The sequence below is a fragment of the Anopheles funestus genome, chromosome 3RL, assembly GCF_943734845.2.
Source record: "Anopheles funestus chromosome 3RL, idAnoFuneDA-416_04, whole genome shotgun sequence".
NCBI lineage: Eukaryota > Metazoa > Arthropoda > Insecta > Diptera > Culicidae > Anopheles > Anopheles funestus.
In genome coordinates, this window is record NC_064599.1 from 7,890,254 (window position 1) to 7,904,470 (window position 14,217).

At 44.2% G+C, this 14,217-nt stretch overlaps 2 protein-coding genes across 6 annotated transcripts; one reads left to right on the forward strand and one right to left on the reverse strand.

Annotated features, from left to right (window-relative positions):
- Positions 1-17: 17 nt before the first annotated feature.
- LOC125770681 (WD repeat domain phosphoinositide-interacting protein 2) lies at positions 18-5,200 on the forward strand. Of its 2 annotated transcripts, XM_049440597.1 has the most exons (7): positions 18-697; positions 761-1,011; positions 1,131-1,348; positions 1,438-1,609; positions 1,685-2,421; positions 2,480-2,607; positions 2,676-5,200. In XM_049440597.1, exons 3-7 carry the CDS (start codon positions 1,281-1,283, stop codon positions 2,828-2,830), a joined length of 1,260 nt encoding a protein of 419 aa, XP_049296554.1. In that variant the 5' UTR covers positions 18-697; positions 761-1,011; positions 1,131-1,280; the 3' UTR covers positions 2,831-5,200. The 2 variants fall into 2 exon arrangements, with proteins under 2 accessions (XP_049296554.1, XP_049296556.1); XM_049440599.1 differs by having other exon boundaries at positions 18-1,011; positions 1,154-1,348.
- Positions 5,201-5,817: 617 nt separating this feature from the next.
- LOC125770695 (guanine nucleotide-binding protein subunit beta-1) lies at positions 5,818-13,977 on the reverse strand. Of its 4 annotated transcripts, none has more exons than XM_049440623.1 (2): positions 13,732-13,977; positions 5,818-11,424 (listed from the first exon to the last, which is right to left on the reverse strand). In XM_049440623.1, the coding sequence occupies exon 2, from the start codon at positions 10,718-10,720 to the stop codon at positions 9,698-9,700; it is 1,023 nt and encodes a 340-aa protein (XP_049296580.1). In that variant the 5' UTR covers positions 10,721-11,424; positions 13,732-13,977; the 3' UTR covers positions 5,818-9,697. The 4 variants fall into 4 exon arrangements, with proteins under 4 accessions (XP_049296580.1, XP_049296583.1, XP_049296581.1 ...); XM_049440626.1 differs by lacking the exon at positions 13,732-13,977 and adding an exon at positions 11,972-12,276; XM_049440624.1 differs by lacking the exon at positions 13,732-13,977 and adding an exon at positions 11,962-12,276.
- Positions 13,978-14,217: the final 240 nt, after the last annotated feature.

Genomic DNA, 14,217 nt, shown 5'->3' on the forward strand with positions numbered 1-14,217 from the left:
CATCATCTCGCGCACATACACACTGAACCACACAGCAGAACAGAACGCAAAGGTGCAAAATACAACTCGATCATCACAAAAGGAAGTTCGCTTGGAAAAATCTGCATTCATTCACTGCAAAGATTGTCCATTTTAGCGAACCAACGGAAACTCGCAACGTAATCTTCACGTAGTGCCTAGCAGAGGTGGAATATTTGTAAGCTACCTTCGTCACGTTCAAATTCAACAGTTGTGCGCATTGAGCTGGAGAGAGAAAGGCAAACACAAGGAACAGCGCAAAAACAAATCTCCAAAACAAGACCATAAGCGCTCTTGTGTGTGTGTGTGTCGTTGCGATTGCTATTGGTTTGCGCGATACTGTGCCAGTAGTGGAGAGTGTGGTGTGTGCTTTGTGTTTGATAAACTTCTCGTCCGCGCAACCGTGTGTTTTTCTATTTGTCCAAAACCTTATCGTAAAAGGTATCGCAAAAATCGCGTAGTTAAAAGAACTACTGTAAACCTTCTCTTAGCCTAGCCAAGGCAATTCCGTGTCCGGCTCGAGGGTGTCGTATCAGATATAGCATAGAACAAAAGCAGCGCGTAGTTTGGTGCGGATTTTCAAGGTTAGCAGCAGGCATTAGTACGCGGGGGCCCAAATCCAACCACAAATCGTTTACATCGTAGCAAAAACTGTGCAGCACGCGACTTCTCTGCGGACGTGCGTAGCGTTTAACCAGCGGTTTGTGTTTAAAACCCCACTGAAGGAAATTGCTTATCGTAGAAATCGCCCTGCTGCTTGCATCAGCTGTTCCGAAAAAAGAAAAACGTCCTCCGTCAACACAGTTAGGCGAGCCGATTACAACGATAATAATAATAACATACAACGCCATCCGTGCTGCGCCTCATACACTTCCCATCGTCCGCGTGGCCTTGGAACTGTGGTTCCGCTGCAAACACAAATATAACAAAGGAGTGCTTAGAAGGCTTTCGTGAATCAGAAAGAAATCCAACGTATAGGCATCGGCTACATAGGTATGTAGGCAATATGGAGCTTATGTGTGGTTTACCACACGCCCCAGAATGTTTTCGTCTGATGAATAATTGCTTTTAACAATGTTTTTTTCCTTCATCATCATTCTTCAAAATCAAAGTTGACACTTGTCTTCTCCACCAGACGTCATTCGACACACAGCGATATTCACAAAGATTATCCACGCGAGCTGAGCAAAGGAGGCACAGCCAGAGAATAAACAAAGAACCATTTCCCACCCGAGGCGAGTCTGTTTCTCTTGAAGCAAGCCATGAGCCTACTGGCTAGGACTGATATAGATGCTGGAGGATTTTTTGTTAATTTCAACCAGGATTGCTCGTAAGTTGTACTACTGTTACTAACGTTGTGAGTCCAAATGTAGCCCGGCGACGTTCTAACGCAGTTTATCTTTCCATACTCATGCACAGATCCTTAGCGGTTGGTTCGAAGAATGGATACAGTTTGTTTTCGTTGAATTCGGTCGACTCAAACCTGGACCAGATATACACGAGCTTGGGTGAGGACATTTGTCTAGTTGAGCGACTTTTTAGCAGCTCTCTCGTTGCCGTCGTATCACTAAACGCTCCGAGAAAGCTTAAGGTGCGTTCCACAGCGTCCGCATTACGTTTCGTTTGTTGCTTAAAATTCTTCTTTTCCTTTTACGCCCGGTTGCAGGTATGCCACTTTAAAAAAGGAACGGAAATATGCAACTACTCGTACTCGAACACGATTCTGGCGGTGAAGCTGAACCGGTCCCGGCTGGTCGTGTGTCTAGAGGAGAGTCTCTACATACACAACATACGGGATATGAAGGTTGTGCACACTATACGCGATACGCCACCAAACAAAACAGGACTGTGCGCGCTGGCTTCGGATTCGGATCACTGCTACCTAGCCTACCCGGGCAGCGCCACCGTCGGTGAGGTACAGATCTTCGATGCGGTTAATCTGCATGCAAAAATCATGATCCCGGCCCACGATTCACCGCTCGCGGCAATAGCGTTCAGCCAAATCGGTACGGAAATTGCAACGGCCAGCGAAAAGGGCACAGTTATACGGGTGTTTTCGGTAAGCGACGGTTCAAAGCTGTTCGAGTTTCGCCGGGGCGTCAAACGATGCGTCTCGATAGCGTCTCTGGCGTTTAGTACCTGTTCGAAGTATCTTTGCTGCAGCTCGAACACGGAAACGGTACACGTGTTTAAGCTGGAGCGCGTTTCGCCGGAAACTAATGACGACCAGGGTGCCGGGGAGGCTTGGTATGGCAAATTTAGCAAAGCGTTCGCAAATTACTTGCCGCTGCCAACACAGGTGACGGACGTATTTTCGCAAGGACGGGCGTTCGCATCTGCCCTGCTGCCGGTGGCTGGACTAAGACATTCCTGTGTCATTACAACGATTCAGAAAGCGCTCAGGTACTGGTGCTGAAGCTCACTCACTAGCGAAACTTCTAATCCAAAAATCTGCTTACAGAATGTTGGTAGCCTCCCAGGATGGATATCTGTATGTGTATCAAATACCGTCGGAAGGAGGCGAATGTCAGCTCGTCAAAAAGCACGATCTCAGAAACATCGAACCACCACCGAATCCGCCCAGGACGGGTAAGTGGAAAAATGTACCCTTGCGGTAAGCTTATTTAATGATACATTTTCCCCTGTCTGTTCCTTAGAATCAGTGCCAATTGGTGTACCGACGGTAGTACCGTCCGGTGGGTCCAGCTATGCTGCCACCGTGCGCGGTACGGCCGGCAGTAGTGCTGGCAGTGGTGCCGCCGGTTCGGTAGACGACGATCATCATGACCATTCGCAGCAGCAGCAGCAATAGTACGCAGATTTGTAAATTTAAAATAGATCGGACTGAACTGAATCGTTATACACGGGGTGCGATGAAGCTCGACGGAATAACTCGCGGATCATGGTTTCCGGAAGCTCTCTTCATGTTTACAGTTCCGCCGAATTGGCTGTCACTGTTGTTGCTGCTCGCTAGCAACGGCAACGGAGCGTTTTCTCACCAAGCAAAACTGGACGTTCAATTCTAGGTCTTTGGTTTTGCTTCGATGTTTTCACGCTCGGTCCGGTGTCGTGCTAAAAGCTTATTATTCCCGGACATAGAATGAACACGTTGATATAACGAGAAACAGATTTACACACAAAAAACATAGCATCATACACGAGAGACGTAAAACATACAAACACATACTATATGACACTTGTAAACAGATGTGGCTGCAACCACTCACAACCCATTTATTGGGATTTCGAAGGCTGTAAGAGAGTTTGCGCCCAACTTAATTGTGTACGCGTTGTGCGGAACATAGAAGCAAAAGCGATTAGTACTGACAGGTGTGTTCCGATAGGTGGGAAGGGATCTAGGCATCAATGTGATAGAAAGGCGCATAAATCACACCCCTGACCGGGCATAAATAGTGAAAAGAATAGTTACAGGTTCTGTTAAATTCGATGGGTCAACATTCCTGATCCCCATCTTCTCCCAATGTATCCTCCGCTCGATACTGCAGGTCAGCAAAAATATAGGTCCATTTCTCTCATAGAAGCAACGGAAAGGAAAGTTAATCCGGTAGAAGTTAAATGCAATATATCACTAATGTGGGACCCCAACTCATACATGGCTACGTTTAATGGGCTTTTTTCCCTCGTTCCCGTGAACACGCATACATGCGTGTTTGTAAGTACAGAATCAGATTTCTTTCCGTTATGAAGGGAACCCGTAGTGCAAGAATTAATTAGAAGGTTGAACCATGTTTTTTTTATGATGTAGTGTTTTAAAGAAGAAACCAAACGGTGGGGTTAGCAAAACAAGTAAAAAACAAAGGTTCGCGAAAGAAAGAAACACATCAATGAAGAAATCTTTCATATTGTTGGAGTCTGTAAGTATAAAAGGCAAGATACAAAAAAAAAGTATATTTGAGCGTAGGCTTTACCGGTGTAAGCATAAGTATGCCAAGCAAGCTGTCTAGTAGAAAGGAATGGCCGACCGATGCCAATGGCCGATCGGGAGCACTAGCACGGTGATCATTATTAAGCGCCAAGAGTAGCGAGGAGAAGATGACGTATATTAATTATCTGCTAGAGCATTCAATTCTATTCGAAACTCTCCCGAACGTTTGACTTGCGCTGAATCATAACGCAGTGAATAGATCAGAATTTAACTTGATTTATCCATAGTGTTTAAGACCAAACAAAACAATTGATCAATAAAATCTTTCGAAAAAAACGAAGCAGAATTATTCCCTACCTTTAACCTTGCACAACACGGAGCAAAGTACCAGGCGTCTCCATTCGTTCAAAAAATTCCTAGCAAAAACGTAAGATGATTGTTATGGTAACGGAATGCGAATCAAGCGAGCGTTACACGATCGTAGCCATCATTGACTGTCATATTTTTGATTCTGTGTGAAAGTAGCCAAATTTCAGTCCAAAGTGTACACACCGCTCGGTTCGGTATTCGGGAAAAACATTTTAAGTGACGTGCTCAATCGAATTTACCGTTCTAACTTCGGAAATGTTTCAACAGCCGCAACGTACAGCACCACGTGCGCTCACTATGCACTTAATGGCCAAGACAGGTTTTGGTTCGCCATCAACACCATACTCCGTACGAACGTGGAATGCCCGACGCTTCGCATATATGGAAAAGTCTGCAACGTACTTTCGTACCCTGCACCAGAGTGGATCGGAACTCTCCATCAAATCCCTTCCGTCGGTGAAATCTTCGAAAAGTGTTGAAACAGTTCCGGAAAAAGCGGACATCCCACAGACAAGCATTGTAAACGCGATAACGGCGATACAATGGAAAAATTGGAGAAGCAGCTTCACCCCAACAAATGTGTTGCAATTTTTCCAACACCTTCCAGCGAATACAATGGCGGCTTATATGATGGTAATAAACTCACGTGAATACGAACTAGCACGTGGCATCGTCCTGAAAACCTGCCAGCTAACGATGCACATCGGCAGGACGGCCTATCTGTGGTTGGGATTGTTTCTGGAATCGCGCGAATACTACTACTGCCGATACTACACCTTGCTGTCGCTCGAATACACCATTAAATGGATGCGGTACGGCTTGCGCTCCATGTTCGACTTAATCCGTAGTTGGGCTGCTAAGAATGGACCATGAATGATCTGCATCAAACGAAGGTAAAACAATAAAAAACGCGATTCGTTTTTTTTTGTTCAATTTTATTTTACTTTATTTCTCCATTTTTCTGTTCAACGACGTACGTGTACTAGTTTTTGTGTGTTTGCGAATCGATTGGTTTTTTTGTTGTTGTTGTTGAGTGTTTCCTTTAACACACATCAATCTGTCCAAAGTTTACTTAGCTTAATCATTTATTAGCTCACTGCTTTACTATCCTCCATTTCACGCTACCTTCATTCACTCTGATACATACTGGGTCTATTTCTGTGTGTGCAAGTGTTTTTATTTCCATCCTTATTTTTCTTCCAATGTCTTACTAATTTTTGTTTCTTATTTCATTCTCTTTTTGCGCCCCTTTCATTTGTCCTTTTTATAAAGGTACGCCGCCCTTGAATGTTGTTAAAAGCGTTAAAGTTTTGCTCATGATCGATAGTTCATATGTCTTCCTGTTGCCTGTTGTTTTAAGGTTTTTGTTCGTTTGGCAAATGTATGCACAGTAACGGACACTTTGTTTTTTTATTATTCACCATCATCTGGTCATCTTTGTTTTCGCTACCATCGCTGAGTACTTGCCGTGTGTTTTGCAACGAGGATCGTGTGTTTTTGCACGGTTGCTTTTACCAATGTTATTATGTAATTTTTAGCTTTGTTGTTAATGTTTTGTTTATAACTGTTTGACGGCTAGTTCACAGCCGCATCCGCTTAATGCGTGTTGATTTTGTTTTTTTTTCGTCGTCTTTCGTCTCTTCCTACTCACGTTATTCTTCTTGTAGTTTTTTTTTCAGCAAGTGTTAATGCTCTTTTGTTTTCTTGCGATGAATATTTGGTATGTTGATGTAGTTTCTCTCCTTTTTGTTTTATTAACCACTGTTACCTTTTTCCTTCCCATTTGATGCTATATAGTTACGTCTAAATGCTAGTTACGCTACACTTTCCACCGTATTTTTTTCTTCACGTTTTTAGCTGTTTTTGTTTTGTTTCATATTTACTTTATTCTTCACCCGGCGCGTTCATGTTTGTTGTTGAAAGTGAGTTTTTGTTTTATTTGATTGAATACCGTACAATTACTATGCTTCATTTTCGTTTCATTCTGCCTAGACTTATCGTTTCTAGAGCTTTTGTCTTGTAATGAAGCACTTTTTGCACATGGTAACACACGAATGATAAGAGTTTCTACGGGTTAATGGTTTTTGTTTTCTCTCGTTTTCTGCTGTAGCGTTCATTTACGCATGATTCGATCATCCGCACGAAATTTTCGGGCTGTTAGGACCTTAGGAGCTGTGTTTGAAAGTTAAGCAAAACCAAATCAGATAATCTATTTCACGTCTTACTTCACGTTCAAGAGACATTTTACTCTCGTTTAAACTCCCTCCGCATAGAGAGAAGGGTTTGACGAAAGAGCCAAAAACTTAAGTTCACGTGCCTGAACCGCGAACCATCCAAGAGCTGTACTGTAACACGGCAAACGATCCACTCTCGAACGCAACGAAACTGTCCCCATTTGCCCAAAAACGCATTTCATGTTGCCATTCCACATGAGGTCCAGCCTCTTCAGTTTCAACCATCCCTTCTTTCTCACCATCGCTCCAGTGGCAATCGCAATTCGCACAAAGCTGATAGAATTATTTCTGTTTTCTTACAAAATGTATGGTTTTTTTTCCTTTCTCCTTTGCAATGATTTGTGCGCCAAATAAAATGTCTCAGAAGTTTATTCCTTGGGTAAACACTAACAACCAAAATCGGTGCAGCACACTGAAGAATTATTTTAAAAAATTAGCTCCAAAACGGTACAAAATGGCCCGTGGCTGATCCCCTTTCATTTGTGTGACAATCGTTCAATGTTCTTCCTTTTGAGTGATACGCTAATTTAATTTCCCCTTGCGCTGCATTCGCAACGATCGATTTGCCGCTAAGTGTCTATTTGCGACGACACTCTCGCTTTTTTTGGTGGAAGGCGTATTGTTCCAACTGATAACTTTTGCGCAATAAACTGTCCTAATGGTGGCATTCGTTTGAGATGTTTTGTTGAAACAACGTTCCTTCAAATAAATTTTAATCGTTCACTTGTTTCATACACGACGCGAGAAATTGAATGTGTTTTGTTCTACTGTATTATCATCTTTTTCAGTTAAATGTTTGGATTTTGTTTCTCACCCCACCTTCCTTTACTTTCCTATTGTGTGTTGTTGCCTATTGCTGGATTGAGCTTTGTTTTGGTTGTAAAGAAAGTATGATTTATGGTGAAAATGATTTTCGGTTTTATCTGTGCAATGTTTTACTTGTTATGTGTTGGTCAAATACCGTATTATCACTGATTGCTGTAGGTTTGGTTTCTGCTCTAGTTATGCGAAAGTAAGCAAAAAGTGTAGTCCATATTTGCTCTGCTGTGTTACACCAGTGTCTCTCCCCTATCATTTATATCTCATTACATATTCCACAAAACATTTACTTCAACATTACAGAATCGCTAGAGAGACGAAATAATAAAACATTCTATTATCTTCTTCCCTTTTGATACACTTACTTTTCTCATTTGATTTCTTACTCAACGTGTTTACTACTCGTTTCTCAAATTGTTTCTGTTTTTATTAAGGTTCAGTGCTTGCAATGGTTTGTGTTTCTCCTCTGTTCCCTCTTTTATGCACACATTCAAGTTATTGGAGCTAATGGACAAAAAGGTGTGAAATGAGATTTTTGTGCACACAAGCTGAATGGAATGGTAGTACCCTAGAGGGTAGAAACAAAACAGATGTAAAAGGTGCACAACAACACAGTTTGCAACTGCTCACATTCGAGTATCGGTAGAAACAGGGAAAGAAAACAAGATAAAGCATGAGTTTAACTATTCGTGATGTCTACATTTTTCCAATCCGCCACCTGCTACAAGAGACAGCTGTTAATATTGTTTAGTTTTCCTTTCTCTTCGCTAACTGTTTTTTTGCGAATCTCGGTGCAAATAGCTTTACATTTACCAAACATGCACGCATTTTTCACCAAACGTGATCAGAAGAGATGGTCACATTCAAATCAAGGGGGATGGTTCCCATTCTGTTTTTTTGTTCAATTGTTGTTTTCTTTTTTTTTGTTTTATTTGCAGTTACCTTAAACGTAAACGTTCACTAAAACGCCTCGTTTTCAACTACCGTTCACTAGCTTACGATCATTATATTACAGGGACAAATATTAGTGTATTTTTTGTTTGTTTTTTCTTCTTCTTCTGTTTTCTTTTCTTTCTGTTGCGCATTATTTCTTTTGTTCCGTTCTGTTGCTTGCCGCGTGCCATATGTGACTGGCCATTTCTCGTCTAATGCTGCTGCTTAGGGTTTAGAGTTTCTAGATTGTATGCTATTAGTGTTTTGCTTCCATCGGCCACACGGTTGCATGCATGTATTCTTTACCTAATTATGTAATTATGTGTTTGTGTCGGTGTGTGTGTATATAGTGTAAAAATGTTGCTTTATGCATTAGTATTTGCGTACGTACTCTGCGAGCAGCGTTTACTTTTGTATGTTAATGTTAAAAGAATGAATTTGAATGCTTTGCAACATTAATGGAAATGCATACTAAATGAAATATCTCTCACATTTGGCTATACGAGAAGAAAACGAAAGGAAGCAGTACTACAAATGCAACTTAACACTTCTGCCAAGCATCGTTTGGCGGATCAATCCTTTAGACAATTAGTATGCTTGCTGCTTAATGGGCGCTGTTGCTTTCAACTTAACTTTTGTATAATCTTCATTAACATATTTGCTTCACTTTTCATCATTTCCTTCCGGTTTCCTTTCTCTTTATCATATAAATAAAAGATGCAATTCACATTGTTCATCCGGAGCTGCTCTTTCCTCTTTGGGGATTTGATTGTTTGAAAGGAAATTTTTCAATGTTTTCATGATTGAAACTGTGTGTTTGTGTGTGCGTGTGTTTATGTGTTTACGCGAATAGTTAAATAGTTCGATATAAATAACTACGACATTTTCGTCCTGTTCTAACGTTCGCCATCAGCCATCACCGTTCATGCAGTAGATTTGCAAACGTATGGTTTGAATATTGTTTCGCCATGTGAAACATGCACACTTGAAACTTGGATCTTTCGGGAAAGCCTCTATTTTCTGCTTGTACGTGTGTTGTGAGTGTGTTTGTGCTTATTTGCGCCCGTTTTTGCAAACCCCCCGTGTACGTACGTTCCTACGATCCCCCGGCTTCCTTTGACGAATCCTTTTTTGGTTTGTGCAGTGCGCAAAAAGGTCACGATCTCGGGTTATCTCTTGTATTATAAAAAGAGCATCGGCCATCGGCATTAGAGCGCTAGGTTGTTGCGTTTTTTCTTGTTTCATATCAGATTTGCCTTAAGAGTTCAGTGTCAGAAATAAAAATCTGTATCATTTATATATATGTATATGGTTATTAACCTAAATGGCAGCTCCTGTGTCGCTGCGCTGCTCGACCAGCATCGCACGCGTGCTGGTTCGTCCTTCCTTCTTTCGCTTCCGAGCCTACAGCTGCTACCCTCGCCTTGTGCAACATCCCTTAATTCCATACCCGTAGGAACGAGTCCCAGGAGCCGGTCGCCACGGCCATGCCGTTCTCTGTCACGCCTAAGCAGGACACCCGGTTGTCGTGTCCGGCCAGTATACCTGCCCGTTCCGCCTTCAGCGTGTCCCACACGTTGCAGTTGAAGTCATCGTAGCCCGCCAACAGCAAGCGGCCCGACTTCGAGAACGCCACGGACGTGATGCCGCAGATGATGTTGTCGTGCGAGTACATCGCCAGCTCCTGGTCGGCCCGGATGTCGAACAGCCGGCAGGTCGCATCGTCCGAACCCGTCGCAAAGGCGTGTCCGTTCGGGAAGAAGGTGACCGCGTTGATGTCGCTCTCGTGCCCTGGGAACGTCTGTTTGCACTGACCCTCCCGAATGTCCCACAGCTTCGCCGATGCGTCACACGCACCGGACACAAACACCCGGCACTGCGGTGACAGTGACAGTGCCATCACGTCCCCAGTGTGTCCGAGGAACGAGGTACACTGCTGGCCCGTCTCGATGTCCCACAGCCCGCAGGACATGTCGCCCGAGCTGGTCACGATCTGGTTGTCGTCCAGGAAGCGACAGCACGACAGATAACCCGTGTGTCCCGGAAGCTCGCGCGACACACGCACATTGCCCTCGCGTGTCTTCAGATTGTAGATCGAGCAGATGTTGTCCAGACCGCCGCAGGCGACAAAGTTACCCGAGGGCGCATACGCGCACGTCATCACCCAGGACGAACGGAGCGGGATCGCGTGCACCTTGTTGGTGGTGTGCGAGTCCCACACGATCAGCTTGCCATCCTGCGACGCCGACACCAGGTTCCGCGAGTCGCTGCCCCAGTGCATGGCGTAGATTTTCGCCAGATGGCCCCGAAGGGTGCGTCTCGTGCGCATCTGTATCCGGCCGATCGGCTCGAGATTGTTTGTCGCCTGGACGAGCGACGTATCGCAGGCCGCCTTCCGCGCATCCCGGATAGCATTCTTCAGCGTTTCCGCCTCCTGTCGAAGCGCTTCCAATTCGTTCATGGTTGTGTTCTATGTGCCGTAGGCCCCTTTTACCGGTGACGCGCAAGGGTACTAAAAGTGGTAACGTTTATATCGTTTGAGCTTTGAATGGGCTGCTACTAATTGTGCACTTTCCCAGCACTATTCAGTTTCTATCGATAATCTATCGTATCTACACTGTGCGTCGCTGTCGCTCTATTCCACGTTTGTGCATTTGCCCTTGCTCGGGGTCCTTCTTTTCGATTTCAGTCCTGTGCGCTTCGTTACCATAAGCAGAATATTCACGCTATCCGCTGAAGGCGTCTCTTTCTTATAACAGGCCACTAAGCCACTAAGCACTATCGTTAATGAACACTGTTTTTTTTTTGTTTGTTTTGTCGCTGCCGCTGCTGGTTTTGTTTTGTGCCGTTCCTTGAGCTTTTGGTAGCTTAATCAATTTGTTTCACCATTGATGCGCGTGAACTGGTGCAGGAATGTTGTACTAAACGATCCAGATAATGTACTTTCCTTGCGAACGTGTTGTATTATCGATAGGGTTTTCCCCCCTTTTCGTTAGTTATATCGGAACCGTTCTGATAAAATGCTCTGCCTTCGGTTTCTTTCCTTCGCTCGATTGTGTTGATGACGGCGGTCGTGATGATGATTATGATGATGAAGACGATGAAATTACGCCAAACGGAGGGGTTCTAGTGGTTGCTGTTCAGTATTGTGCGTTCCACCGTTTACTGTATGAAGTAAAGAGAAACGAAAGAGGAAAGAATAAGCGATGGGTGATACATTTAAAATAAAAAATTGCGATAAGAAGAAATGCTGCAATGCTAGTATGAAAATTTCCTGCCAGGAACTGGTGGAGTACAATGCACCGAATGGATACTGTACGGAATCGCAACAGTTCCTGCTCCATCCTTCTCTACAGCAGTCGCTTATTGATTTCATTGTGCCGAATTTTCACTACCTCCTTGTGTAGTACCACTTCACTAACATTCGACCGTCTCCTCACACCCGGTAGTTTAGTATCAGCGACTTTACTTGGCTAATGTGTATTAATTCCTTTTTCGATAGTTTACAATATTTCAACTATAAAGTCCCAATTAGTTTACCAGAGGAGGCAACACACACATACACACACACAAACGCTTAAAGGACACACACCCTTGGTGGGTGTTTGGTGAGGCTTTTACTATCGGTTTTCCTGGTTCCACTCCCGCGTACGCAGAACGCTTTGCTCAGTCAATATACCATAGCCGCAGCCACAAACTCACCCTCACTAACCGTTCTCACTAGCTCGCTTCTCACCAGACGCAATGATTAGCTCACATCGCCTCTGTCACTGTGTTTCACTCCTGTTTCACTAGACTCGGTAGCCGTATTGGATTACCGTTTCGAAACGGATTCCACAAGTCCATAAATCAGCTTTTGTGCTACAAATCCGTGTCACGATTTGTTCATTCCAAACACTGCAAGCTAAAGTATCCTTTAAATGGGCGAAACACATTTACGAGTTCGTCTCCCCGCACGGAAGAACAATCGTTTTTGATCCACTTGCTAGGCTTGCAGTGGAAAATGACACGAATGAGTGTGAACCTTCGTCATCAGCAGCAGTGAAAACGGTAGCTCACACCAACACATCGCGTGAGACACAGGTGTGCGCATACACTTGTGTGCACGACTCCATCTCCCTCCAATTTCCACCCTCTTAAGGGGTGTGTGTATGGTGGTGTGCGTTTGTATGACAGGATAAAACGAGAGTGTGTGTGTGTTGGTACTGGATATGACAAAAATATGCGTGCAAAAAGCAAACGAGAGGCGCGGTCACTACACACCGTGTACTTGTGATGGGTGTGTGCGACGAAGCCTATATGCCGAAGGCAAAAGGATGTCTCCCCTCTCCCGAAGGATGACGAAATGGCTCACTACCAAGTTAGCGATGGCGCACCTAAATACCCGACAAACGTTCGAAATACTAACTTTTGACGTCTGTCAAAGTGGTACGATATCGAGTGACAAAACGAAAAGAAAGCAAACTATCAAATCTAGCAGGTTGGGAGTTTTCTTTCTACACCGCAGTCTCACTCCTTCCTTGTCGGGGATAAACGAATTTATTCGCAATTATGTACATACACACACATTGAAGGCACGCACACACTTCATTCCGCTTTGCGTAGTATATGTTTTAATGAAGGTAGTAGTAGTGTAGTGCGGCACCTGCACGTTCGCACAATTTTTAAATAAAACATTTTCTACGTCCGTTTTATCGCTTTACTCGAAGTCACCTGTTTCTTTTCATTTTAAAGGGAAGCTTACAATACTATTTTAACACCATTTCGCTCTAGTGAATTGAAATGGAAATTCAATTCACGTTCTTCTTCCGTTCGACTGTTTCACACGCGCGCACACACACAAACCGTCACTTATTCATGTGTACACGCACACACTGGTGGGAAAAATGCTAGTAGCACTAGCATTTTCATCACCGCTCAGGATGCGAAGGAGTGAAAGAGAACGTTCGCTTGTGAAAAAATATACATATGAGACGATGAAAATTGAGGAAAACCAAATCTTTTGGGTGTGAAAAACTACACATCAATTGGGTGGAAGAAAGGGACAGGAATGGTCTGAATGTTGAAACGGGCAGCGAAAGGAGCGTGTAGAGATTTTTCCCTCAACTGAAGGGTTAAGAGGACGCCGACGAGGGCGTGTATTAATGGGAGCGGAAGCTAGTGGCGGATTTTTCCAGTTGATAAGGATAACTTGGAACCGAATGTTCAGAAAACTGATCGATCTGCCTTACAGACACGGAGAAGCTGTGCGTCCCCTTTCCCCGTCCACACTCCACGTTCCCATCCATGCCATTAGGAAGACTCTTTTCACGAATTTTTCCTAGCAACTCGCTTAAATCTATACTTTTCCGACAAGTCACTTAAACGAATGTACTTTCACTTATATACAGAATGAAAACGAATGGTAGATCTGCGAACATGCAATGTCCGACAGGTTTGGCTGCTGTTACACATTGGTGCTGTTGAACGTACTTGCATGACCGTGCCCTATTGCCGAAACGTCGAACGTCTGCCACAGGAATTTTGGGGTTACTACCACCGCTGGCACCACATTTCCGTTCGATGGTTCAATATCGGGCAGTTTTGTGCGATCTGCTTGTCTCACGGTGCGTTTGGTACCCCGTTTTTTGATACGCGACACACGATTTTTCTAGCGGACACCGTGACCAACGCGAACACGACGGAACGACATGGAGAATTTTCCTAATTTCCTCGATGATGACACTTTGCACTTACACATACGCAACGACAGGCTTGCCGTTTTTGCTCACGCGCGCCCGCTCTCGCTCTAACTCTCCCATGCTCTCCGAGTCGGTGCGTGTGTGTCAGGTGGAAATATCGAAGGATCCACTCCCAATCTCCAACGTACGTTCGCTTCACTTTGTTGTTTTCCGTCCCGCTTCAACGCACGGACCCGGCTCTATGCGATGGAACCGTACCGATTTTCCACCGACGGTA

Coding starts and splice junctions, on each gene's coding strand:
- LOC125770681 (XM_049440599.1), top strand. CDS start 1,281: ATGAGCCTACTGGCTAGGACTGATATAGATGCTGGAGGATTTTTTGTT. Junction 1,610..1,684: donor ACGCTCCGAGAAAGCTTAAG/GTGCGTTCCACA, acceptor GCCCGGTTGCAG/GTATGCCACTTTAAAAAAGG. Junction 2,422..2,479: donor ACGATTCAGAAAGCGCTCAG/GTACTGGTGCTG, acceptor ATCTGCTTACAG/AATGTTGGTAGCCTCCCAGG.
- LOC125770695 (XM_049440623.1), bottom strand. CDS start 10,720: ATGAACGAATTGGAAGCGCTTCGACAGGAGGCGGAAACGCTGAAGAAT.